The sequence below is a fragment of the Callospermophilus lateralis genome, chromosome 4 (assembly GCF_048772815.1).
Source record: "Callospermophilus lateralis isolate mCalLat2 chromosome 4, mCalLat2.hap1, whole genome shotgun sequence".
NCBI lineage: Eukaryota > Metazoa > Chordata > Mammalia > Rodentia > Sciuridae > Callospermophilus > Callospermophilus lateralis.
The window spans coordinates 157153067-157177083 of record NC_135308.1 but is presented as its reverse complement, the minus strand read 5'-3'; the positions used below and the strand labels follow the sequence as shown (position 1 = coordinate 157177083).

At 62.3% G+C, this 24017-nt stretch overlaps 1 protein-coding gene across 1 annotated transcript; it reads left to right on the top strand.

The window, feature by feature from the left end:
* The first annotated feature begins 230 nt into the window (after nt 1–230).
* On the top strand, nt 231–22965 carry Card10 (caspase recruitment domain family member 10). The gene is made up of 20 exons (XM_077109328.1): nt 231–542; nt 1346–1483; nt 2833–3158; nt 6599–6808; nt 7602–7757; nt 8323–8448; nt 9660–9851; nt 10856–10990; nt 11284–11402; nt 12269–12300; nt 12604–12724; nt 16988–17147; nt 17597–17705; nt 18094–18337; nt 18509–18578; nt 19497–19590; nt 20855–21013; nt 21140–21255; nt 21694–21806; nt 21968–22965. Exons 1-20 carry the CDS (start codon nt 308–310, stop codon nt 22206–22208), a joined length of 3096 nt encoding a protein of 1031 aa, XP_076965443.1. The 5' UTR covers nt 231–307; the 3' UTR covers nt 22209–22965.
* The last annotated feature ends 1052 nt before the right edge of the window (nt 22966–24017 follow it).

Below are 24017 nucleotides of genomic sequence, written 5' to 3'. Positions count from 1 at the left end.
GGAGGGCGGACGCGCGGGTGGCCGGCGGCGGACGCTGGCGGCGGCGGGCGGCGATGTGGGGCGGCCCGGGCGGCGGCGGGGACGGGGGCGGAGCCGGGGTCGCCGAGGGCGCCGCCCCCCTGCGCCGGCGGAGCCGCCGCCCGAGCGCGGAGCCGGGAGCGCGAGGCCGCGGCGCGCGGGGTGAGTCCGGCGCGGGGCGCACAGCGGCCGGCGCGCGCGGGGCGGCTCGGGCGGCGCCCCGCGGTGGGATCCGGGCGCCCTGCCGACCCCCGCGCGCCTCTCGCCCGCAGACCCCGGGGACGCGGCCATGCCCGGCCCGGCCGAGGCGGGGGAGGCCGAGGAGGAGCCCGCGGCCGGCTCGGGGTCCGAGGCGGAGGAGGACGCTCTGTGGGAGCGGATCGAAGGCGTCCGGCACCGGCTGACGCGCGCCCTGAACCCGGCCAAGCTCACGCCGTATCTGCGCCAGTGCCGGGTCATCGACGAGCAGGACGAGGAAGAGGTGCTGAGCACCTACCGCTTCCCGTGCCGCGTCAACCGCACCGGTGAGCTGCGGGGTCGGCGCCCCGCGGTCGGGCCTCCCCGGGCGGGACGGTCCCCAGTGCAGCGCCTGGGGACCTGGGGCGCCGGGCCGGGGCTCCGCTCCCCTGGGCTGCAGTCTCCGCGTCCGGGGAGGGGGCTGCTGGGGCGCCCACCTCCCATCTCCTCCCGAGCCACTCTTCTTGCCCGGTGGGGTCGCGGGGCCCACTCCGTCAGGGTCTGCCTACCTTGGGGTTCCTTCTCACTTCCCGAACCCACATTAGAGGAGAGGCTTGGATGTGGTTGCTGGTGCCCGCTAGACCTGGGACCTCCTGGTCACAGCTGGTGGCTTTGGCATCTCTCCTGTGCCTTTTGGCCTTCTTGCTTTCCCCTGCCGGCTCCTGTGTGCCACGTGCTCCTCGGAGAGTTGTTTTTCCTCAAGGGCTCATCTCGGTTTTATGGGGGTCCTCCCTCGCAGGGTGTCTTTGAACTGCAGCTGGCAAAGGCACGGGAATTCTGGCTCTGGCTAAGGGCAGAAGTCCTCTGCTTTGGGGGACGGAGGGGTTTCTCTGGGCCATTGCTGACGGGCATCTGTCTTGGGTGGGGGTGGGGCGGGGGTGTTGGCCGCTGCTCCACAGGTGCCATTGTGGAGGGGGTTTCTGGCTCTCCTGGCCTGGCAGAGGGCTCTCCTCCCTGATCTGTTGGGACAGGCCCCTGTGAGTGTGTCATCAGCTCAGAAATCTGGGGAACGTGGGCCCTGAAGCATGGTGGGGAAGAAGCAGCCCGTGGGGACTGCCCTCATCCTGACCCCTGGGTGCACCCGCCACAGGGCGACTCATGGACATCTTGCGCTGCCGGGGCAAGAGGGGCTATGAGGCCTTCCTGGAAGCACTGGAGTTCTACTATCCCGAGCACTTCAGGCTGCTAACGGGCCGGGAACCTGCCCAGCGCTGCTCCATGATCCTTGGTGAGTGGATCTGCCCGAGCCTCTGCACCACAGGGAGGCACCCCGATATTCCTCTTGGTCAGATAGGGAAACTGAGGCACAGGCTGTTGTGGTTTTCCCAGGGGCCCGTGGCTGGCTGAGGGTGGGGCTCAGTTTCTACTCCAGTTAGTCTGAGCTCAGAGCCCACCTGTGTAGCCTAACATCACTCTGCCCAGTATTGTTTTCAGACTTGATTGGCCGGCTTCCATGGGCTTACAGTTTCTTATGTAAAGAATTTAGAGGCTCCAGGTGATGTCAGTAAAAAGAGAAGCTAGATCTTTCCTCCTTCCTCCAGCTCTGTCCTGCAGGTGGCACTTTTGTGAGTTCCCCTGTCGTAGCGTGTATACACACACACACACACACACACACACACACAGGGGTGGCATCTGTGTTGTCCAGTATCTGGCTGTTTCTCAGAATGGCTTATTTCTGTGATTCTTCCATGTCTGTTACACTTGTTTTAAGTATATGCGTAATGTTCATTAGTGAACTTGTCACTTAATGCATGTAACCCATCCCATGTTGATAGACATCTAGTTCTTTTTTCCAGTTTTGTTGTGGGGTGCTGAGAGAACACCTTGTGTGTGCATCTTTGTGCAGTTCTCACTTTCTAAACTGGGGAGAGTTTCTGAAATAGACTTTCTCAAGGAGTATGTATATTTTAAATGTTATGTCAGGCAATGATGGATACCATAGTAGTATTTACCTTACAGAGTTGTCATATGTATATTTAGTGCAAAAAAATGAAATCACCAAATGTTAGTGGCAATGAATCTTTTCTCCCTGTGTTTGTTGGCCACTTTTATTTTGGGACATGCTTATTGATAGTTTTTTGCCCATAGTTTTATTCAGTTGTTTGCATTTTTCTTATTGATTTGTAGGAACTCTTTATATATAACAACTGAGTCATTTGTTGTATATGTTATATTTTAATTTGATTTTTTTTTAACATGGTTATATCTTTCATTTTTTCAGAGATTTAAAGATTTTTATATGAATTTATTTTCTTTTGTAACATTTGGATTTTTGTGTCTTGTTTAGGATATTTTTTTTTTTCCCCAAATGCTTTTCCTAGTAGATGGACACAATGCCTTTATTTAATTAATTAATTTATTTAGGTGCTGGGGATTGAACCCAGGGCCTTGTGCATGCGAGACCAGCACTCTACCCACTGAGCTAGAGCCCCAGCCCTTTGTGTCTTGTTTAGGAAGGTCTTCTCTATCTTCAAATTACAAAGATATATTCCAGGATTCCTCTCTATTCGTGCTATCGCTTGTGTTTTTCTGTGTAATCTGCTGTCCCCCTGAGTGTCCTGTCTCCTGTCCTGGCAGATGAGGAAGGACCCGAGGGCCTGACCCAGTTCCTGATGACGGAGGTGCGGAGGCTGCGGGAAGCTCGCAAGACCCAGCTGCAGCGGGAGCAGCAGCTGCAGGCTCGAGGCCGGGTGCTGGAGGAGGAGCGGGCCGGCTTGGAGCAGCGGCTGCGGGAGCAGCAGCAGACCCAGGAGCGCTGCCAGCGGCTGCGGGAGGACTGGGAGGCGGGCAGCCTGGAGCTGCTGCGGCTCAAGGACGAGAACTACATGATCGCCATGCGCCTGGCCCAGCTCAGCGAGGAGAAGAACTCAGCCGTGCTGCGCAGCCGCGACCTGCAGCTGGCGGTAGGCGGTGGGGCGGCGGGTGGGCCTTGGTGGCATCTAGTCGGTAGAGGCCAGGGACACCTTCAAACATCCTCGGTGCACAGGACAGCCTCCATGACCAGGAAGTACCTCGCCCCATGTGCACAGTGCCCTGGGAGAGACCTCGGGTTGTGGGGACTCAGCGACTGTGAGCCAGGGGATTTCAGGTGCTAGGCCTGGTAGAGACAGCGCTGAAAGTCTGCTGGCTGGAGACAGGCCTGTGGTGATGATCGAGTGCCATCGACGTGCCACACAGTTACACGTGTCATGTCACCTGATCCTCCCCAGAGCACCGTGCACCAGGTTCCTTGCTAAACAGACGCTCAGACTCAGACTGCAGGGATGGCTCCAGGTCGCCGGGCCAGGAGGCATGCGGCCTGCTTTTGAACCGGGGCCACCTGGCACTGGAGCTGGCTTCCTTCCCAGGATGCTGTTCTGCCTGCTCCCTGTCCAGTGAAACCTCACCTAATCCCCTCCAGCAGTGGGAGGTGGCCTCCTGCAGGCCCGGAAACCAAGCTCAATTTTGTGGCTTATGGGGTCTTAGCAGGGAACAATACGAGTGTCAGCCGCCACGGGGAGTTGTCCAAAGGACAAATGAGCTAATACCAGGGCCAGCGGCACACAGGAGGCTGTTTCCTGGAGCTCTGTGTGGGACTCCACAGCGCGATCTTTTTCTCTCCCCTGCAGTGCTGGGGGTGGAGCCTCATGCATGCTAGGCCAGCGTCTGCATCCGCAGCCCCTTTAGTTTTTTATTTTGAGATGGGGTTTAGCTAAGTTGCTGAGGCTGGTCTTGAACCTGTGATCCTCCTGCCTCACCCTCCTGAGTGGCTGGGGTGACAGGCCCCAGTGGTTGTGGCTGGGGGTGCCGATTCCTGTGGATGAATGAAGGTTGCTGTGGGGGGGGGCACTGGGTGGACGGTGCTTGCTGGGTGGGCTGAGGTTTGGGAGGGGGAGTCCTGATCAGAGTGTTGAGGTGACATGTCGGAGCGTCCAGGGTGTCGGTGGCCAGTTTGCTATTGTGAGATGATGGTGAGGACTCTGCTTGGTGCTTGGCATGAGGGGGAGGCTTTCTGAAGGGTGGTGGGCAGGGCCACCATGTATGTCCCAGACCTGGCTCTGTCACTAATGAACAGTCTGGTCTGGGTGAAGTTCCCTGCCCCATGACTCAGTTTACCCATCCTCAGCGAGAAGTCACAGATGAGGATGGCATTGCAATTATAAAGCACCCTGGGCTGGGTGCTGTGGCACACGCCTGTAATCCCAGCAGCTTGGGAGGCTGAGGCAGGAGGATTGTGAGTTCAAAGCCAGCCTCAGAAAAAGTGAGGCCCTTAGCAACTCAGTGAGACCCTGTCTCTAAATAAAATACAAGATCGGGCTGGGGATGGGGCTCAGTGGTTGGGTGCCCCTGGGTTCAATCCCGGGTACCCACCCCATGCAAAATACAATAAAGAGCCCCGGGTCACCAGGCTTCGTTTTAAATGTCTTCTGTCCTCTCCCTTCACAGCAGCCCTGTGCTGCAGGGCGGGGGCCTCGGCTGTCGTCTCCATTTCTGGAGGGGGAAACTGAGGCACAGAGAAGTTGATTAGAGCCTTTTTCAAAGTTCCCAAGATTGAAAAAATTTTCACCTTGTCCTGTGGATCACTGAGGGGTGCTGGGTGGCAAGTGGGATCCCCTCTTTTCACCCAGAGGGGATCCTCTTTTTCTAGACAAGCAAAGAACCTGCTGCTCAGAGAGGCCAGCACTGGCCTGGGCGGGGGGCGGGGGGGGGTGTCGCTGTGGCCTGGAAGAGGCCGCGCCTGGCCTGGGGTGGTCTGGGTGGATTTGTGGTTGGGTCCCCTGCCGTGGCGGGTGTGCACGTGTGACTGGATTTTAACGGAATGTGGTGCTGGGCATGGCAGGTGGGTGCCCTCCCCCGTGGGCAGTGGGTGGCGGTTGTGTTTTAATACTATGTTTTATAAGGTGCGAATTTAATGAGCCGTTATTTCTGAGCAGCATACACTCAGGGACCAGGGCTGTCATTTGGTGCTGAGTGAGTCTGTGCCCTGGGATTAAACGCACCTGTATTTCCTGGTGTTGGGAGGAGCTGCAGGTGTCCAGTGCGCTGAGCTCATCAGGGAAGCCGTGGGCCCAGGGTCAGCCAGGAGGCTGTGGAGTGAGGCTGTGCTTTACCGTCAAGGGCGTGGCCAGGCCTGCCCTTGAGACTGTCCTCTGGTGGGTCACAAAGCGTGTGTTGTGAGTGGAAGGAGATGCGGACTCAGGGATTTCTTTGTGATTCTTTGTGGAGGACGCGCCCTTGGGAGCTCACAGGCTGCCTGGCCCCGCCTCCCGAGCCGCGGGTGTGGGCGCCATTCTGAGGGCTGGGGAAGAGCTGGTCACTCTCCAAGATGGGCCAGGCTCTCCTAAAAGACACCAGACGTTGGCACTCAGAACATAGCCCCAGAGGTCACTGTGACCGTCCCTAACAATGACTTCAGTTTTTTGGCCTGCCACCTGCTCCTACTCTCATGGCATCTGGCCCCCTCAGGACCCACAGGAAGTTTGGAAAATTACACACAGTGGCCGAGCGCGCTCGCTATCCAGCGGGCTGGCCACGCGTGTCTGCCCCCAGCCAAGCGGCCATCGCCAGCTGCCCAGCCTCCCCTGGGCCACACAGCCTGCTGGGGTTTAATGAAAACATCGAAGTCACCAGGTCACATCCGTGGGAGCTGTCACTGTCTGTCCACTCACTGTCTCGTTCGATTCTTGGAGTAACTTTGGGGGTGTGGGGGAGGGGACCAGCTGGCCCCATTTTACTGAGGAGGACGATGAGGCACAGGGAGTTGGGCGCCTGGCTCTGCAGGTGGAGCCTAAAGGTGGTGAAACCGAAATCCGGACCTTGGGGTGCGGGGGCCAGCTGAGCCCGCGGCCTCTGCTGCGGCTGTGGTGTGGGATCTTGTTGAGGGAGCACCCGGAGCTGGGGTCGGAGGGGACGTGCCGGCTCCTGGGGTGTTTGAGACCCTCAGACCCACCTCTGTCCCCCTCCCTCCTCCCGGTGCAGATGAGATGGAGGCAGAGCCAGGGGCCAGGCCTTGCCCAAGGCCACCTGCAGTTGAGGCAGAGCTGGGCCCAGACCCTGGTCCCCTAACCTCAGGTGGCCCTCCTGTGTCACCTTGATCCTGGGCTAAGTTGATTGCACGCAGCGTCTCAGGACCGGGGGCAGATGGGGGGGCTGTAGTGCAGCACACCCACCCACTACCCGGGAGGGCCGATGCCCACCTTCCTCCACCCCGTTAGCCTCTCATCTGAGCTGCCCAGCCCTTCCTCACAGGGGGGTCCCTGGAGGACTCCCGCGAGGGCCCCTATGGGAATCTGGGAGCAGCGCCCCCAACTCGCAGTGGCTCCCCGTGGCCCCTCCCTGGGATGACCCCTGTCCCGGGCCCTAGGTGGATCAGCTCAAGCTGAAGGTCAGCCGGCTGGAGGAAGAGTGTACGCTGCTGCGGAGGGCCAGGGGGCCGCTCCCTGGGGCCGAGGAGAAGGAGAAGGACAAGGACAAGGAGCAGGAGCAGGACGGCGTGGACCTGGTCTCGGAGCTGCAGGCGGAGAACCAGCGGCTGACGGCGTCCTTGCAGGAGCTGCAGGAAGGACTCCAGCAGGTGGGGGCTGGCGCAGGTGGCCTGGGCAGCCCCGGGGAGTGCCCCTGCTGCTCACCCGTCCTCGCGAGGCCTGGACAGCCAAGGGTTCAGAACCAGGCTCGGAGGTCTGGGTGCAGCCCTGGCCGACCACCTGACCTGGCCTCTGAGCCCAGGCTCCTTACGGTGCTGCTCGCCCTGCATGATCACTCTGGGGACTGTGGGGGACTCCGGAGGGCTCTGGGTCCCGTGACACTGCTCCTGCTGCTGTGTGCGGGCATTTCCTGGGGAGAGGGCCCTGGGCTTCCTGGTCTTTGTAGAGGAGTCGGAGACTCTGAGGTTGAGCCCCCCGAGGCCTTGCTTGGTGTCCCTGGGCAGGTCAGGGCAGCCGGGCCTCGTCCTGGCTCCGGTTCCACATAGGAAGTGGGGGTGGGAGCCGGCGCATATCATGGGGCTGGGGTGCCTGGCTGGGTGGGTCTTGGGGCTGGATCTGAGGCCCAGGGTCAGCCCCTTGGAGACCCCTAGTCAGGGGAGGGACAGGTCTTGGCTTGTATGTTTCCCTAGTGGTGCCAGGTGGGGGCCAGGGCAAGGGGGAGTGGCCAGGGGTTGTTTCAGGAAGGGGCCCCGGGGAGCTGATGGAAGCTGCTGCACCCCCCTCTGTAGCCCAGATGTCCCTGTGGGCACCCTAGTTCAGCTCAGGGCCCCAGGCCAAGGTGGCAGAGCTGGGGTCGGGCTGAGGCCCGTGAGGCTCCCTTGTCCCCACGCCCACCGTGGGGACAAGGCTGCATGCTGAGGGGCCCTGAACTCTGGTCCCCAGGAGGCCAGCCAGCCGGGGGCCCCGGGCTCCGAGCGCATCCTCCTGGACATCCTGGAGCATGACTGGCGGGAGGCGCAGGACAGCAGGCAGGAGCTGTGCCAGAAGCTGCACGCCATGCAGGGCGAGCTGCAGTGGGCGGAGGAGCTGCGCGACAAGGTACGCCCTCTGTGGACGGGTAGCGCCCTCTGTGGGACGGGTACTGCCCTCTGAGGGACTGTAGCGCCCTCTGTGGACGGGTAGTGCCCTCTGTCGGCGCCTGACTCCTGGGGTCCTATCCAGCCGCAGCCTTCCCCGGGCGTCTCTGGGCAGGGGTGAGAGCGCTGCGTCCATTTGTCTCAGCCATTGACAGGAGACCTGTGGCACTTGGGACTCTTAGTGAACACAGCCAAGGCCCTGCTCCCATGGAGGGGAGCCCTAGCCGGGGAGGGGAGCAGGGGCCACACGTCATCCTGGGGAGTTCTTTCATGTGGCAGGTGGTGACGGGTGCTGGGGGACAGGCTGAGGGGTCCGGGGGCCACAGGTTGCAGTTTCCGAGCTGGCCTGGGGTGTCACCATTATGGTCAGCTCCAGTTTGAAGACGAGGCAGCTAAGGCCCAGTGAGGGGAGGCGGGCCGTTGTGGCCAGGGCTCCGGCCTCTCTCCCTGGACCTGTGGAGTGTCTGCCGGTTGGCGTCCCCTGGCCTGGCGCTGTGGCCTGAGCCTGCCCCGCCTGCCCACCTCAGTACCTGCAGGAGATGGAGGACCTGCGGCTCAAGCACCGCACGCTGCAGAAAGACTGTGACCTGTACAAGCACCGCATGGCCACCGTGCTGGCCCAGCTCGAGGAGGTCGAGAAGGAGCGGGACCAGGTGAGGCCCGTCTGCGCTCGCAGGCCGTGGTCCCACGGCTGGTTCTGTGCCGGGAGGAGGGGGGAGTGGATGGTGCTGGACTCGGAGGGGCTGTGAGGGTGTGCTGGTCCCTGTAGACGGTCAGGTAGGCCACGAGCCAGGGACAAGGGCCCGAGCGCGTGCTGGAGAGCAAAGCCTGAGGTGGCAGCAGGTCTGGTGTCCTGGGGCCTAGGAACCCCTCGAGGCCTAATGCCTGGCTGCTCAGGACCCAGGGACCCAAGTCAGCGGCCTCCCTGAGGTCACGTGGCCAGGCAGCTGAGCTGGGCCCTCACACCCTTTGAGTCAGATGTGGTCCCCAGGCTGCTGCCAGAGCGCGGCTGGGGGTTCCTCCTCGTGCCCAGGACCCGCTGCCTCACCTGAGCTCGGGTCGGTTTAAAAGCTGGCCCTGGTGTCCTACCCGCCTGAGTCCCTTGTTCTTTCCATGCCAAGGACAAGGCCACGCAGAGGAGGTGCCTGAAAGTATTTGCTGATGAAGGAATTCTGAGAAGTTTTGGCCCCCGTCCCTGGGCCCCGCGGCCCCGCCTCCTGTAGAGGCTGTGGGGTGGGCTGAGGCCCCGGGCCCCTGCTGCCCTCTGGAGGCTGGCTCCCCATGCCAGGGGGAGGGTTGGGGGAGGCTGGAGGGTTTTATTTGTGGCCAAGTTGGAGTCCCACGAAGAGAAGGCTACACGTTAGAATTGCCCCAGATCTGGGGCCTCGTCTTGGGGTGTCCTGATCAGGTGGTCTGGGGTGAGGCCCAATCATATACATCATCAGGCTGCTCCAGCCCCGGGGCCTCTGTCCCCAACTCCTTCAGAGCCGTAGAGTGGCAGGACCAGGCCGTGTGCCCGCCTCTCAGGGACCCTCATCTCCATTGTGGAGGAAAGTGCTTTGGATGAAACGGGGTGGGTTTGGCTCATGGCTCCTGTGCTGATCAGGACTGGGAGCGAAGCCCTGGGCACACAGTAGGACTGCTGGAAACGTTTTGAGTTGGAGTCCAGCTTTGCCCCGGCTGCAAAATGAGAGTATGATACTGTTCCTGATCCTGTTGGTGAGGATTAAATGAGCTGGTACTTAGCACAGGGCCCAGCACTCAGGCCTGATAGCAGCCGTTCCTGATACCGACCCCTTTCTTGAGGTCGGGGGGCCTGGAGCGGAGCCAGGGCGGCCCCTCAGTGTTCCCACGCTCTCCCCAGGCCATCCAGAGCCGAGACAGGGTCCAGCTGCAGTATTCACAGAGCCTCATCGAGAAGGACCAGTACCGAAAGCAGGTGCGGGAGCTGGAGGCCGAGCGGGACGAGCTGCTGACCACGCTCACCAGCCTGGAGGGCGCCAAGGCGCTGCTGGAGGCGCAGCTGCAGCGGACCCAGGGCGGCCCCTGCCTCAAGGTGGGCAGCGGGAGTCCCAGGAGGAAGGCTGGGTGCTGGTGGAGCTTGGGTGGCTCTGGAGCGGTGGGGCCTGGTGCAGCCGGAGCCCGGGGACCTGCCAGGACCTCTCGGCTGGGAGGGGTGGGGGTTGGTGAGCGGGATGGGGACGTGGATCTCTGAGTTTTGAGGTTGTTCGTGGGACACTAAGGATGTTTGAAGCCTGTCCTTGTGGAGGCCTGGGCAGGCCTGGTGGCTGAGGGCCTCGAGAGTTTTAGGAATGCACCTGGGCTTCAGAGACCAGAGACCCATGTTAGTCTTGTCTAAGACCAGCTGGTCTGGACCTTCATTGTACAGGACCCAGAGAGGGTCGGGGACTTGCCTAAGCTCACACAGCCAAGTAGCCCTGGAGCCAGCTTCTACCCTTTGTAAACCAGACACTCGTCCCCTGGCTGCCACCGTGCCCCTCCCTGTCAGGGTTGCCTATAGATGAGCTCAGTCGAACCCTGGCTTCGATGCAATGGGGCCTGGAGGAATAGAAGGAGGCACAGATCTTTGGTCCCTCCCTTGTTAGTGGCCTTTTTGCTCTTGGGTAAAGACAAGCTCCTATTGTCAAGAGGCCCTGCAGGATGGACCCCTCCTTCCCTCTAGTCTGGTTCTCTGGCTCTCAGTGTTTGAATTCCTGGAATGGGTCACAGTCCTGCCTCGGGGCCTTTGCACATGCTTTCCGCCTGCCCGGCCAGTCCTCCCCAGCTCTGCCTACTTAGCACTTACATATCCCTGGTTCTCAGTTCAGCCTAACTTCTGGAGAGCGTTCCAATGTTCTAGACTGGGTGGGGACCCCTTCCTTCTGCTGTCTCACTGCTTGGGTGATTCTGTTTCTATCTGCTGGTTTGCAATTTGTCTCCCCCTCAAGGCTGCCTGAGGGCCAGTGTCTGCTCCCTGTGCCCCGGCTGTGTCCCTGCCTGGCCCGGTAGATGCCGTGGCGGGCCTGGGCTCCACATGGCTTCCCTTCCCCTCCCTTCCAGGCCTGTGCCTCCTCCCACTCCCTGTGCTCCAACCTCAGCAGCACCTGGAGCCTCAGCGAGTTCCCGTCCCCGCTGGTGGGCCCCGAAGCAGCCGGGGAGGTGGCCGTCAGCGGGGGATCTGAGCCCCACACCTCGGTAAGATGCCCACCTCCCAAACCTGGGGGGGACCGAAAATGTCCCTGTAGTTGCCGAGACAGAGTGGTGTCCAGGTTCCAGCTGCCCACTTCACAGGAGGACCCAGGCCCCGGGAGGCCGGGAAGCTTCTCTGAGCTCCCCAGAGCCACGTGTGGTGGCCGAGGCCCGGGCGCCAGGAGAGTGGCTCCTGCTCCTGTGCCCGGGGCTCGCTGTGGAGTGGCCCCGGCCGGGTGCACTGAGGGCTGGGATGGGGCTGCGGTGGGGTGAACCCCGGCCCTGTCCCCGCCTCGCAGGAGGAGGCCACCGACAGCGAGAAGGAGATCAATCGGCTCTCCATCCTGCCCTTCCCGCCCAGCGCCGGCTCCATCCTCCGGCGGCAGCGCGAGGAGGACCCTGAACCCCTAAGAGGTAAGTGGCAGTGGCCGCCCAGGGAGGTGGGGTGCCCTTTCCTGCACAGACGCCCCGCAGCCCTAGTGCCAGAGCCAGGTCCAGGCGTCACCTCCCCTAAATGGCTGGAGCTCGGGGACGGAGTCACAGGAGGGGCCCAGTCGGGGGTCAGGCTAGACCAGGCCTGGTGGGTGCTGGCCCTGCAGCCTCGGGCCCTAGCTCGTCCCAGCGCGGCAGGAGGAAAGCAGGCAGAGGGCAGCGTGGGCCGGCCCAGCTCCAGACAGGAAAGTCACCCGAGGGGAAGCCCCAGCTCAGGACCGGGGTGCAGAGGGTGTTCCTGGGGGCCACGGACCTTAGGGAGAAGGCTGTGCCCCGGGGTTGGGCATCAGCAGCAAGCAGGGGCCAGAAAACCTCTGTCACCTCTGCCGGTGACAGACCAAGGGGACAAGGTTCCTGCCTTCTGCGGTGTCCCCCCCTGCACAGCTGTCCCCCACACGTGGCCCTTGATCTAGCCCTTGGCCAAGGGAGGCGGGATGGTGGGGGGGTTTGATCTGAGTGAATTGTAAGTGGAGGAGGGTGGCCTAGTTGGGGGACACCTGGGAGCCATGATGACGGGTAGAGAGGGAGGGAGGGAGGGAGTGGTCAGGGGAGGCTTCCAGGGGGGAGGTGGTATCTAGGGAGCTGGCCTTGAAGGACAGGCCAGGACATGAACCTCTCGCCCTGTGACTTCAGGGCAGCTGGGTGGCACTGGTGCTGTGCGCCTGGCCTTGACTGAGGTCCAGCCTGGATTTGCTTGGGGCTGGTGGGACTTTTGGTGGCTGGGGGGCAGGAGGGGAGTGGGGAATAGTGCCCACGGTGTCACACCTCCTGTCCCCTCCCGCCCTCTCTGAGCAGGTCCTTCAGCAGCATGTCGGACATCACAGGTAACAGCCCTGGGGACCCTGGGGCACGGGGAGGGCCATCTCGGGAGGGGCCATGCTGCCCCTGGCCTGTGTCCCCTTCCCGAGGCTGCACTGTGCCCTGGCCAGACAGGAGGCCTGCTTGGAGGCTCCCGGGCTCTCTGGGGCCCAGTCCCGGCCCCTGTTCCTGCTCCTGGGCGTGCAGTGTGGGGCCCAGCTCTGAGCCCGCGGGCCGGGCGCTCCTGGGACCTCCCCCTGCAAGGTCGCTCCTGAACCTGGGCCGCTCTGCTTCCCAGGCCCCGCCCGACCTTCTCTCTCCTTCCCCAGGGAGTGTGACGCTCAAGCCCTGGTCCCCGGGCCTCTCTTCGTCCTCCTCCTCCGACAGCGTGTGGCCTTTGGGAAAGCCAGAAGCCCTCCTGGGCCGGGGCTGTGGCCTGGACCTCAACAGGTGGGCAGGGGCCCGGGCTGGGTGTGCGCTGCGTGCGGGGGAGCAGGCTGCGCCCCTCTTCTGTGCTTTGCAGCACCCACAGAACCTGGGTTCGAGTCTCGTTCCCACTGCGCCGTCTGCGTGGCTTGAGCCACCCGTGTTCCTCCCCGGGCCCCAGTTTCCTCGCTGGTGAAGAGGCACAGTGTTCTGAAGTCTCCAGCTCTGCCAGGCACGGAGTAGGTGCTTAGTGAACAGTAGCTCTTCTCGTGAGCGGTTCTGGCCCAGCGGCCCACTTGCCCGTCTTCCCTGCTGAGTCTTCCAGCTGAACTTCTTGCTGCGGGTGGCCTGGGGTTGCTCTGGGAGCCCCGTGGCTGGGCTGGCCATGAGTACCCTGGTACCCTGACCCCAAAAGGAGTCACAAATGTTGGTGCAGAGTCCAGTTTGGTGACCCCCTATTCTCACTAGCCGGTGGATCTGAGGGGGGGGAGCAGGGGGACCAAGCTAGAATGCCACCTTTGAACCCAGCCTGGAAGAGCCAGCCTGCAGGGAGAGCCGTGTGGAGACAGCAGAGGCTCAGGGAGGGGCCTGGAGTGTGTGATGACCAGGGAGGACAGGGTGGGGGTGGGGGATAGGGGGTGGGGGGATGGGGAGGCCAAGTCTGAGTCAGGGTAGGGGCACTGGACTTTGGCTTGTGCACTCAGGAGGGCCTGGGAAGGCAGGTGTTATGAAGGCAAGGCCAGCGGCGGCTGCTCACAGTGTTCTCTGTCCTGGGAACAGGCATTAGGACTGTCTCTGGATGTAGAGGAGGAAACTGAGGCTCAGAGAGGTTAAGGAACTTTGCCCAAGGTCACACAGCTGAGAAGTACCAGGGCAGGTCCACAGGGACCTGATTGGACTTGGGTTTTGGAAAGGGTTTGAATGCCAGAGCTGGGACGTGTGCTGCTGGGCACAGAAGTTCAGGTCACACAGCAAATCAGGGACCAGGGCCTTCCTGCCTCCTGGAGGCAGCTCCGCCAGGCCCCTGTCCAGGCCCCCGCCCCCACCCTCACCAGGGCCACATTGTTCTGCGGGTGCAGGACGCAGCGCTGCTGGGGGAGGGGCGGAGGTGCCTCCCTTCCTGCCTGCCTGGCCCTTCCTCCTTCCTCCTGCTCGGCCTGCAGCAGGGGTCCTGGCTGCTGTCCAGGGGGCGCCAGGATGCGAGAGGGAGCAGAAGGCCCGGCCTGCCTGGGCCCTGGGTCACGTGGCCCTCTTTATTGCCTACGCTATTCCTGGGGGGAGGGGTTGGAGGAAGAGCCAGATGGAAGCGGGGGCAGGGTGGCTGAGGCCGGTGGACAGCACAGAGGCCAGGGGGCCTCACTAATGGAGCCTGGGCTGGGGGACATCTGTGTCCCAGGAGAGTGTTGTGGCGAGGTGGGAAGAAGGGCTTTGGGGCCAGCTTCAGGGCTCAGATCTCAGCCGTTGGTTGCTGCTCTGGGGCTCTGGGCAGGTCACTTAGTTTCCCAGGGTCACAGTAGTGCTGTCCCCTGGGGTCATGGTGGAGGTTCCTGAATTCTTTCTGCTTGGGACGGTGCTGGCTCAGGGTGGATGTCCACACCTGTCAGCTCTCAGACGGCCTTGCCTCCAGGTCACACTCTGGGCCCCTCCCTCCTTTGTGCTGGACAGAATGGGGGCAGGGGATGGAGGGTGGGGGACGGGGGATGGCTGGATGGCCAGCCAGGGAGAGAGACAGGAACACTCCAAGAGTGACCTGAGACCAGGCAGAGCCCTGCCTCTCCCCTCCTCACGTGGTTCCAGAACCTTCTTCTCACACAGCAAGTTCTCATAGGTCTTTGCCTCCCTCCAGCGCCTGCCAGCTGAGCCACCCCGTGCAAGTCAGTTTCCCTCCTGTGATTCGGGGTGATGACAGGTGTCGGGGGACTAGATGGAGTGACCTGTGTGACATACTTTGAGTCTCTGCATTGTGGGTCCCTGAACTGGTACAGAGCAGCCCTAGAGATATTCCCACCATGCTCTGGGGCCAGGGGATACTCACCAAGGCCACTTGGCCTGTGTCTGCTCGAGCTGGTGACTCACCCCATTCCTGTGTGCCAGTGACCCGACCTCTGGCCTTTCTAGGGGAGGAGCTGGGGGCCCTCACCCCGTGGCTGGAGAATCCCCCAGGCGAATCTCCCAGGCGGGGTTGGGGTGGTCTGTCTGGAGGCTGGAATCAGCAGCTCCTGCCCCACTCTCTCTCCCGGCTCCTGCTCGCTGTGGGAGGCTGGTGCTGGGGGGTCTGAGGGGTCCCTGCTTCCGGCAGCTCCCAGGCCGACTCTGGGGACCCTTGAGAAGCACAGGGAGCAGGTGTCATGCTCTCTGGAGGCTCAGAGAAGTCCCTTGGTCCTCTTGGACCTCAGGAGCTGGCAGAGGGTCGTGGAGAGCTGGTCTTCGGGGAGCAGCGGTGGTGGGCAGGAAGAGCCGGGGGAGCCGAGGGTCAGCCTCGCTGCTGTGCGGGGGACGGGCTGCGCAGGGCCTGGGTGCAGCTGCTTGCTGGGCTGGTGTCTGGGGGCCGTGGTGATGGTCACTGGTGTGTGGGTTTGAAACGGGAGGGGCGAAGCCGAGGCCAGAGAGGGTGCTTTTTCTGAGTCATACCTGACGACCGTGAAATGCTGCCTTCTCTGGATCTCTTGCCGGGCACTGTCCTAAGAGCGTCCATGTTCTAACTCAGTGTGTTGGACGGGGAGGGTGGACGCCCGCACCGCCTGGCCCCAGCGTGGCCCCAGCCTGGCCCCAGAGTTCCTACGTTTCCCCCCAGGGTGCTTTCCTCAAGCTTTTCTGACCACACCCAACACCACCTCAAACAAAAGGGTCCAGAGACAATAGTTGAGTCTACCTGGGCCCGGAGCCACTCAGCAAGACCCTGTCTCTAAATAAAATATAAAAAACAGGGCTGGAGATGAGGCTCATGGCTGAGCACCCCAGGGCTCAATCCCTGGTACAAAACCAAACTGAACAAACAAGACAGAGCTCAGCTGGCCGGGTCTGCAGCCCCCGAGGCCCAGGCCTGCGGGGCCCTCTGTTCCCTACGGTATCCTTCTGTTCATCTGAGCCGCCCGGCCACAGGGCACAGGGGAGTGCTGGTCATTCTTGTTTTGTGGATGCAGTAACTGATCTTCAAGTAGTGGCTCCTTTGCCTAAGTCTGGGACCCAGGTGACCCTGGGGTTGGCAGCCAGACTGTTGCGCCAGCCACTGGCCAGGCCAGGTCTCAGGCCTCCCAGGTCTATCATGTCACCCGCGCAGCCTGTGGCTGCCTGCCCGACCTCAGGCCTGGCTCTCTGCTTTGACTGAGGAGGCAGGGCTGAGACCTGCTCCTGGAACAAAGCTTCCTGCTCCCTAGGGGTGCCGGCTGGGTTAAGGTCCTGGCAGCAGGGGGCAGAGCAGCTGCATGCATGTGGCAGTGGCCAGGGTTCTGCCTGGGCCACTACCCCCGACCCTAGCCTCACGCCCTCTACGGCCAGGGTTGCATGGAAGGGCTTCGGTCAGTTTGTCACTGAGCCTTGCTAAGAGCTTCCCAGTTCTCCAGGGACAGGCAGGACCCTGGCACATGGGGATCTTGGCTGCGCTGTCGAGGAAGGCCAGTGTCCCCATCCTGCGCCTCCCCGGGCTGGCTCCGGCTTCTTTTCTGGGAGCCGTTTCCCAGGATGCTTTATTAGTACTCAGGGCAAGGAGCCCAGCCTGGTGGCTGGCCATGGGCAGCTCCGCTCTTGTCCTTGTTCAGTCTGCCACGCGGTCTGTCCTCTGTCCTCCACTCCTCTCCATCTGTCTCCGAATCCTTCACCTCTGTTCCTCACCAAGGTGTAGCCCAGGTGCTTCTTCCCGGGAAGTCTCCCCGCCCCTGTGCTCCCGAGCGGCTGGAGCCATCCTCTGATCTGTGTTGTCTAGCTGCGCCCCTCCCCAACTGTGGGCATGACCAGCACTGATGAGTCATCCGCTGCGTGCCAGACCCGGGGCTGGTGCTGGGGAGTCAGGCTGCCTGAAAGCCTTCTTTTGATGGATGTAAGAAAAGAAAGTGCTGAACTGCAGCATGGGAGAGCCGTGCTCCAGGGGCCCTGGAGGGACCGCCTTGACTTGAGCTCTGAAGGACAGCAGAGGGGGAAGGGCATTCCAAGCAGAGGGCACTGCAAGTGCCAGGCCTGGGGTGGACCATGGCCTGCTGCAGCGGGGAGGAAGCAGTGCCTTCTCCAAGAACCTGAGCTGTACCAAAGCACTGCTGGACGGTACTTCCCATCCCCCTTCTCCCTTTTCAGGTCTCTGGCCATCCGAGTGTCTGGCTGGAGCCCCCCAGGAGGCCCGGAGGCCCAGGACAAGAGTCCGGATGGTCTGTCGTTTCTTGGAGACCGATGGTCTGGGGCGGTGGTACGGAGGGTGCTGTCGGGGCCCGGGTCGGCCAGGACAGAACCCAGAGAGGTGAGGCCAGGCTCCTGGAGCTGGGGGCGGGGTCCGTGTGGTCACCAGGGCAGGATGCTGATTGGTGGAGCAGGATCACAGGGTAGAGCTCCAGGGTATTGGCTGAAGCTGAAGCAGGCTCGGTGACTGTCCTGCCTTAGCAGTGGCATGCACACGTGATCCCAGATACTCAGGAGGCTGAGGCAGGAGGATCTCAGCTCCAAGGCCACCCTAGCAAGTTAGTGAGACTCTCAAAAAAATAAAAATAAAAAAAGTTCGCACTGAGATCGAGATTGGGGATGTAGCTCCGTGGTAGAGACTTGCCTGTTATGTGCGAGGCTCTTGGCGGGATACCCGGTACCGCCAAAAATAAATAAATAAATAAATAAAAATCTGACTGGGTGGGGAGCTGGGAGGCGGGGCAGACTGAGGCACACTGACAGATTCCCGCCTTTAAAATCTCTTCCCAGCTGAAGGCCGAGGCTGCTGGCCTGGAGGGGGCTGGCCTGGACCCCGAAACCCAGAGAACCTTGCCGTGGAATCAGGCGTCCACACTCCCCTTCCTGCTGGATTCCACGGGTGAGCCTGGCCTGGGGAGGGCCTGGGACACGCCTCCTAGAAGGTGACCGCGGGGGGGCCCAAGGGAGAGCTCCTCCAGCCTGGTGCAGGTGGGGAAGGAAGGGCCGAGAGGGAGCGTCCCCCTGTCTCCTCCTGCTGGCCGTGCTGTGGCCTCTTTTTGTCAGCTCTGGGCCCTTTTCTGGCCTCTCCTTGGTCACATCTTAACTGTGGGGGGAGCACTGGGTTAGGAGGCCAGAGGTCTGGGTTGGGGTCCTGCCTGGCCTGGGGCAGCCCCTGCGCCCTCTCTCACTAGAGGAAGGAAGGTGGGGTCCTGGGCTGGGTCCCCAGGCTGCTCCCTGACCTAACCGTCCTCCTCTTGTCCCCTGCTGCCCCTGCCCCATCCGTCCAGCCTGCCAGTCTTTCCAGGAAGCCCTTGACACCTGGGTGAAGGGGCCGGGGGCCGAGCCTTTCTACATTCGGGCCAACCTGGCCCTGCCCGAGCGCGCAGATCCCCACGCCCTGTGTGTGAAAGCCCAGGAGATCCTGCGGCTGGTGGACCCAGCGCACAAGCGGCGGCGGGAGTGGTTCTGCACCCGGGTGGACCCCGTCACTCTGCGGGACCTGGACCGGGGCACTGTGCCCAATTATCAGAGGTGATGCAGAGCAGGGAGCCTGGGGATGGGGTCCACTCGTGGCCAGGACCAGGCGGGGCTGTCTTTCCCTCTGCAGTGTCTCACCATCCTCTGGGATGGGATGGGGGCTGGTCAAGAGGAGTGAGGGGCTTGCTTGTCCCTACAAGTGCATGACAGGTCTCCTTCCCACAGAGCCCAGCAGCTCCTAGAAGTTCAGGAAAAATGTCTGTCCTCCAGCCGGCACCGAAGTCCCCGCAGTAATGTAAGCAGGTCTGGGTGGGCAGGGAAAGGGCCCAGGGAGAGCAGGACAAGGCTGGGGTCCAAAGGGAGGGGGCAGGCTCATGTTCTGGCAGCTCTGGGGGGAGAGAGCAAGGAGAAGGCCCCCTGCAGCCAGGTGTCAAGGGCTGTGACTTAGTTGATCTTCTACTATGTGCCCAGCAAACAGGAAAACAAGGTCACCGTCCAGGATGGTTGAGAGACTAGATTGAGTGTGCCAGGGCCTGGGAGCATGTGGGGCACACAGCAGGCATCTGGCAAGTCCCTGGATAAGGGCTGGGCCGGGCCACCATCTTCATTGTGTCTGTGGGTAAAATGAGAGGAGCAGGGAGAAGCCAATGGAGAGTGGCCTGGGCTCAGCTCGGCTCTGGGAAGATGGTGACTTTGGACGTCACCTGAGCCTTGTCCTCCCTGCTGCTCCGGCCCCAGCCCTGAGGCAGCTTTCCTTATCTGTGAAGGGGACATTGCTCTCCTGCCTCCTGGACAGCCTGTGGCCCCAGATTCCTGCACACCGGAGCCCGGGGCTGCCCTGTTGCAGGCAGTCCCCACCCGTTAGGTGGCCGTGTAATTAGTGGCATTGGTTTCGTTAATCCATGTCACCTTGCTGATTCATTGGAAGAGAGACCAAAGCTCGTCTCTTCTGTGACATGAGGTTCCTCCAGGTCTCTGGGCCTTGGTCTCCTCATCTGTAAAGTGGGGTGCACCCAGGCACCTCTAGCAGGCTCTGCTGGTTTGCTTCTAAGTGTCCCCCCTGCTGGGGGGCTGTGCTGGGCTCTCCCAGGCTTTTCTGGAGAACCCGGACGGCGGTGGTGGTGGCCGTGGGGCCTGCTCTGCCCAGGGTCCTTTCCACTCTCCTCTCTCCCTACGTTGGGGTGGAGGTGACTCTTTCTTTATGTCTTCCCAGCTGAAGAAGCGAGCCCTTGGGCTGGTGAGACCCAAGCCCGTGGGGGGTCCTACAGGGGATTCCCCAGAGCAGCTGCTGCTGGAGCCCTGCTCAGGTGAGTGCCCCTGGGAAGGTGTGTTCCGTGTCACTCCCCGTGGCCAGGAGTGTGTGCATTTATGTGTCCTTTGGCCACGGTGGTCCTTTGGTCTGGAAAGGCTTATTGTGAGTGGGCTTGGGAGACAGGGCTCCCCCTGGTGGTGAGTATGCCAAGTTGCCTGTGGGTCATCTGGGGGCAGGTGCCATGGACGTGGCGGTGGTGTGTCTTTGGGGCTGCTCTTGTCTGCTGTAGTGTTGCTTCTCCTCACACATGGTGGCAGGTGCCAGGAGGACTCTAGGAGGGTCCTGGAGGCAGCGTAGTGAGGCTATTGGCCAGAGCAGGGAGAAGGAGCGAGGGAGCCCAGATGAGAGTAGCATTCGACGGCGGGGACAGAGGTGGCTAGGGGACTTTTGGAAGAGACTGTTTCAGCTGAGGCCTTCAAAGGTGCAGAGGGGTCAGCTCCAGGCAGAGGGCGCCGCTCACTCAGAGGCGGAGACAGGGCTGCGCGTGGTGTATTTGGAGGATGAGTGGGTTCCGAACCCAGCGAGTAGGTATCGGACATCTGCTCTGTAAGGCGTGTGGGTTCCAGGGGACATGGTGGTCCTCTGCATGGGGTCCCTGTCTGGGGGGAGGCAGATGCTCCCAGCTGTTCACAATGCAGACACGGACAGAAAGCATGATGTGTGTCACACAGGAGAGCGGGGTTGGTAGAAACATGGCAGGGACCCTGCCTGTCTAGGGACCAGGGGAGGTGTGGCCTGGGCTCTGGGGACAGTGAGGGTTACCTGGGTGCAGGGGCAGGGCCTTGGGTGGCCACAGGGCCTGCAGAAGCCCTGGGATTGGAGGTGACTGAAGGCAGTGCCCAGGCAGGGCTGCAGTCTCTCCTGCAGGACTGTGTCACCTGTGCAGAGGATGTGACCTTTGCCCTGGGGATCTGGGAAGTCACTGGTGCCTGGCAACCAGGCAGTCACGGGAACTTACGTTCTTTCCAAGCCTCTCTGACTGCTGAGCGGAGAGTGACCTCTAGGGGGCAGGGGTGAGGCAGAGGATCCCTGGGGAGCCTGTTGTAATGGTCCCAGCAAGAGGGGCCGGCCTGCAGTGTCAGGTGTGTGTGTGTGCGCGCGTGTGCGTGTGTGTCTGGGGACCTGTGGGAGCAGCAGCAGGACCCAGGAAGGGAAGACAGAAGGTGGCCGAGGAGGTGAAGTTATTTTGAGTGTCAAGGGAAGCAAGAGCTGGGACTCTGCCTCGACTCCCATCTCTTCTGGGTCCCGTCCTGCCTCAGAGCCCGAGCGGAGCCTCAAACCCTACAGCCTGGTGCGGCCGCTGCTGGTGTCCGCCCTCCGGCCTGTGGTGCTGCTGCCCGAGTGCCTGGCGCCCCGGCTCATCCGCAATCTCCTAGACCTGCCCAGCTCCCGGCTGGACTTCCAAGTGTGCCCAGCAGGTGAGCCTGTGACCCCTGGGAGGGGAGGCTGGGGAGCAGTAGGACAGCCAGTCTACCCCATCCTCATCCACGTGGAGGACAGCCAGGCCTGTGGCCCTGCAACACCCTGTCCCTCTCCCTCTGCAGAGAGCCTCTGTGGGGAGGAGCAGTGTGCACCCTCAGCGCCGGGGGCCCCTAAGTCCCGGCCTGCCACCCCCGGGCTGGGCACCAGGATCCGAGCCATCCAGGAGTCTGTTGGGAAGGTAGGTGCTGGGCTGCCATCCTGGGCCCACAAGCTAGCGTCGGAGCCACCTCCTGCGTCCTCAGTGTCCTCACCTGTGACGTGGGTGGGTTGCGGCCGTTGCCCTCACATGGGTTACCCTGAACGTGATGAGCTGGGACATCTCACCTGCATCGTCCTTGTTCTTGAACTTTCTGCCACCCTGGGAGATGGCCAGGGCTCCGGGGTGGTGGGGGAGGTGGGGTTGACTCCAACCTGCAGATGAGGTGGCCCTGGTCAAGCGGGGGAGGGGACCTTCCTCCAGTTACCAGCGAGCTCAGGTCTTCAGTCTCCCTTCTTTGTAGGGTCCCTCTGGGTGAGGCGGAGTTTGTGCACCCAGGAGGCTGTGCCGGGGTGGCGGGTGGAGCGGGGCCCTGGTGTCCCTGGGCTCTGGTAAACGTGGTCTCTCTCCACCGGGAAGAAGCACTGCCTGTTGGAGCTGGGCGCGCGGGGCGTGCGGGAGCTGGTTCAGAGCGAGGTCTACCCCATCGTCATCCACGTGGAGGTGACTGAGAAGAATGTCCGGGAAGTCAGGTGCGGTGGTGTGGGGTGCCCTCTCCATGGATGTCTCTCTGTCTCCATCTCTGTCTGTCTCTCCGTCTGCCTCCCTTTGTCCATCTTCTCTGTCCGACTCTTCGGGTCTTGGTTCACTGAGGGAGAGCCTCTGACCACTGTCCTTCCTCCTCTCTCGACAGGGGCCTGCTGGGCCGGCCCGGCTGGCGGGACTCGGAGCTGCTGCGGCAGTGTCGTGGCTCCGAGCAGGTGCTCTGGGGGCTGCCCTGCTCCTGGGCGCAGGTGCCCGCGCACGCCTGGAGCCACGCCGAGGAGCTGGCCAAGGTGGTGCGTGGCCGGATCCTGCAGGAGCAGGCGCGCCTCGTGTGGGTGGAGCTCGGCAGTGGCCGCGGTGGCGGTGGCAGCAGCAGCAGCGAGGCCTGAGGCGTCACTGCCCGGGCCTCCTCCCACCTTGCCGAGGCTGCCAGCGGCTGGACCCCGCGCCTGCGGTGGACTTGGCCCTCTCCATCCTGAGCCTTCCTCGATCCTGGACTCTGATGAGGGGCCTTGGCTTTGGGTTCTGACCCGAGTTTGTCACCACCTGTGCCGAGCCTGTGGGAGCCTGGGGGGTAGAGCTTCCACCGGCCCCGAACCTGCTGCTATGGGCCTTCCCGTCTGTCCCTGTGTCCCTGTGTCCCCACTCGCGGTCTCGTGTGTGTCTTGTGTCGTAAACACCTGCCTGGAGTCTGGTCCTGCCCCCGTGCTGGGTTTGCACAGCCAGGTTCTGACCGGGCAGATTCTGTCCCTCCCCCAGGAACACGGGGTATCCTGGTCCTCAGCCCGCTCAGCTTGCAGGATGGCCGAGCTGCCGCCACATGACTCCAACCTGTCCAGCTCTTGACGTGGTCACACATGGACATGTGCCCCCCCCACCCCGTTCCACTCACTGTACCCCTTGTGTCTCCTTGCGTGTGTCTCTGGTTCTCTCCTGTGTAAATGTCATGTCCCACCACTTGGGCACTAAAGTGTGTTCTTGCACACCCAGGACCATGTTCTCACAGCCGCCCCCTGCCCCCGCCCGCCTCTCCGAGGGCTGGGGGAAGGGCGACTGCTCTGCCACAGAATGTACAGCCTGTGCATCGCCACTGGGCCCTTGTCACTGAGAAGCTGCACATTAAGGAACATTAAACGCTGTCATAGACTGGTGGCCTCCTGCCTGTACCCTGGCCTGGGCCCCTCTCCGCTCTTTGCCTTTGTCCTCACCTCCAGCACAGGCTGATTCCACCTCTCAGGTCCCCCCTCCTGACTCATCCCAGCGCCGCTGGCCATCTGTGCTGGCATCACCTTACCTGCCCCAATGACGGGCTGAGGGCCGCGCAGTCGGGCCACCCCAGCACCCAGCCCTGCCTTTCAGAGGAGTGTCCTCTGGAGTGGGGTGCAGACCTGGGGGTCCAGCGGCTGAGTCTGGGAGGGCAGGACCAGGCCCTGGGTGTGTGGTCAGGTCCCTGGGGCAGCTGTGCCCAGTCACCTCCAGGGACAGCCCGGGCCGACTGGAGCAGCACTGTGGGCACCGTGGGCTGGGACTCCTGTGGTTGACAGGCACTTGTTAGGCCTCTGGGCCTTCGTGCAGGCGGCCATCTTGGGTTCCAGCAGTGAACTTGGTCAGGCCCCTGGAGGATCTGGAGAGAGTGGGTGTACTGACCGGTTGGGGACAGAAAATGGGCTGAGAGTGACCACCCTGGGGGAAGGGGGCTGGAGGTGCGGCTGGGGCTGGCAGTGCCCAGGTCTAGAGGAGGGGAGAGGGCTCTTTGAAACTCCGGGGGGCAGCTCTGGGCCCCATGTTTGGCCGCTGGGGAAAATGTTCCTGGACTTAAAAGGGATCTGGGGTGAAGATGTGGGGGCAGAGCGTGGGCAGGGGAGCAGGGAGGCTGAGGGGATGGGGGTGCCTGAGTGGGGGACCAAGCCCCTTCCTCAGTGGGAACAAGAGGAGAAAAGGAGAGGACGCAGGGAAGGAGGTGGTTGAGGGCCCCAAACGGGACCAGGGGGACAAGGGGGTTGCCAGGGAGGGAGGGGATGTTCTTTCCCAGGATGGAGCCGGGGCAGAGCAGTGTGTTTGGTTGCGATACCCAGCTCCTGACCTAGCTCCTGTACTCACCCTCTGCAGGCTGTGGCCCTTGTGCCTGTAGGGTCAGCTGATGCCCTATGTGGGGATGGCAGGCTGGGAGGGGGCTGTGTGCGGCTCGGCAGAACTGT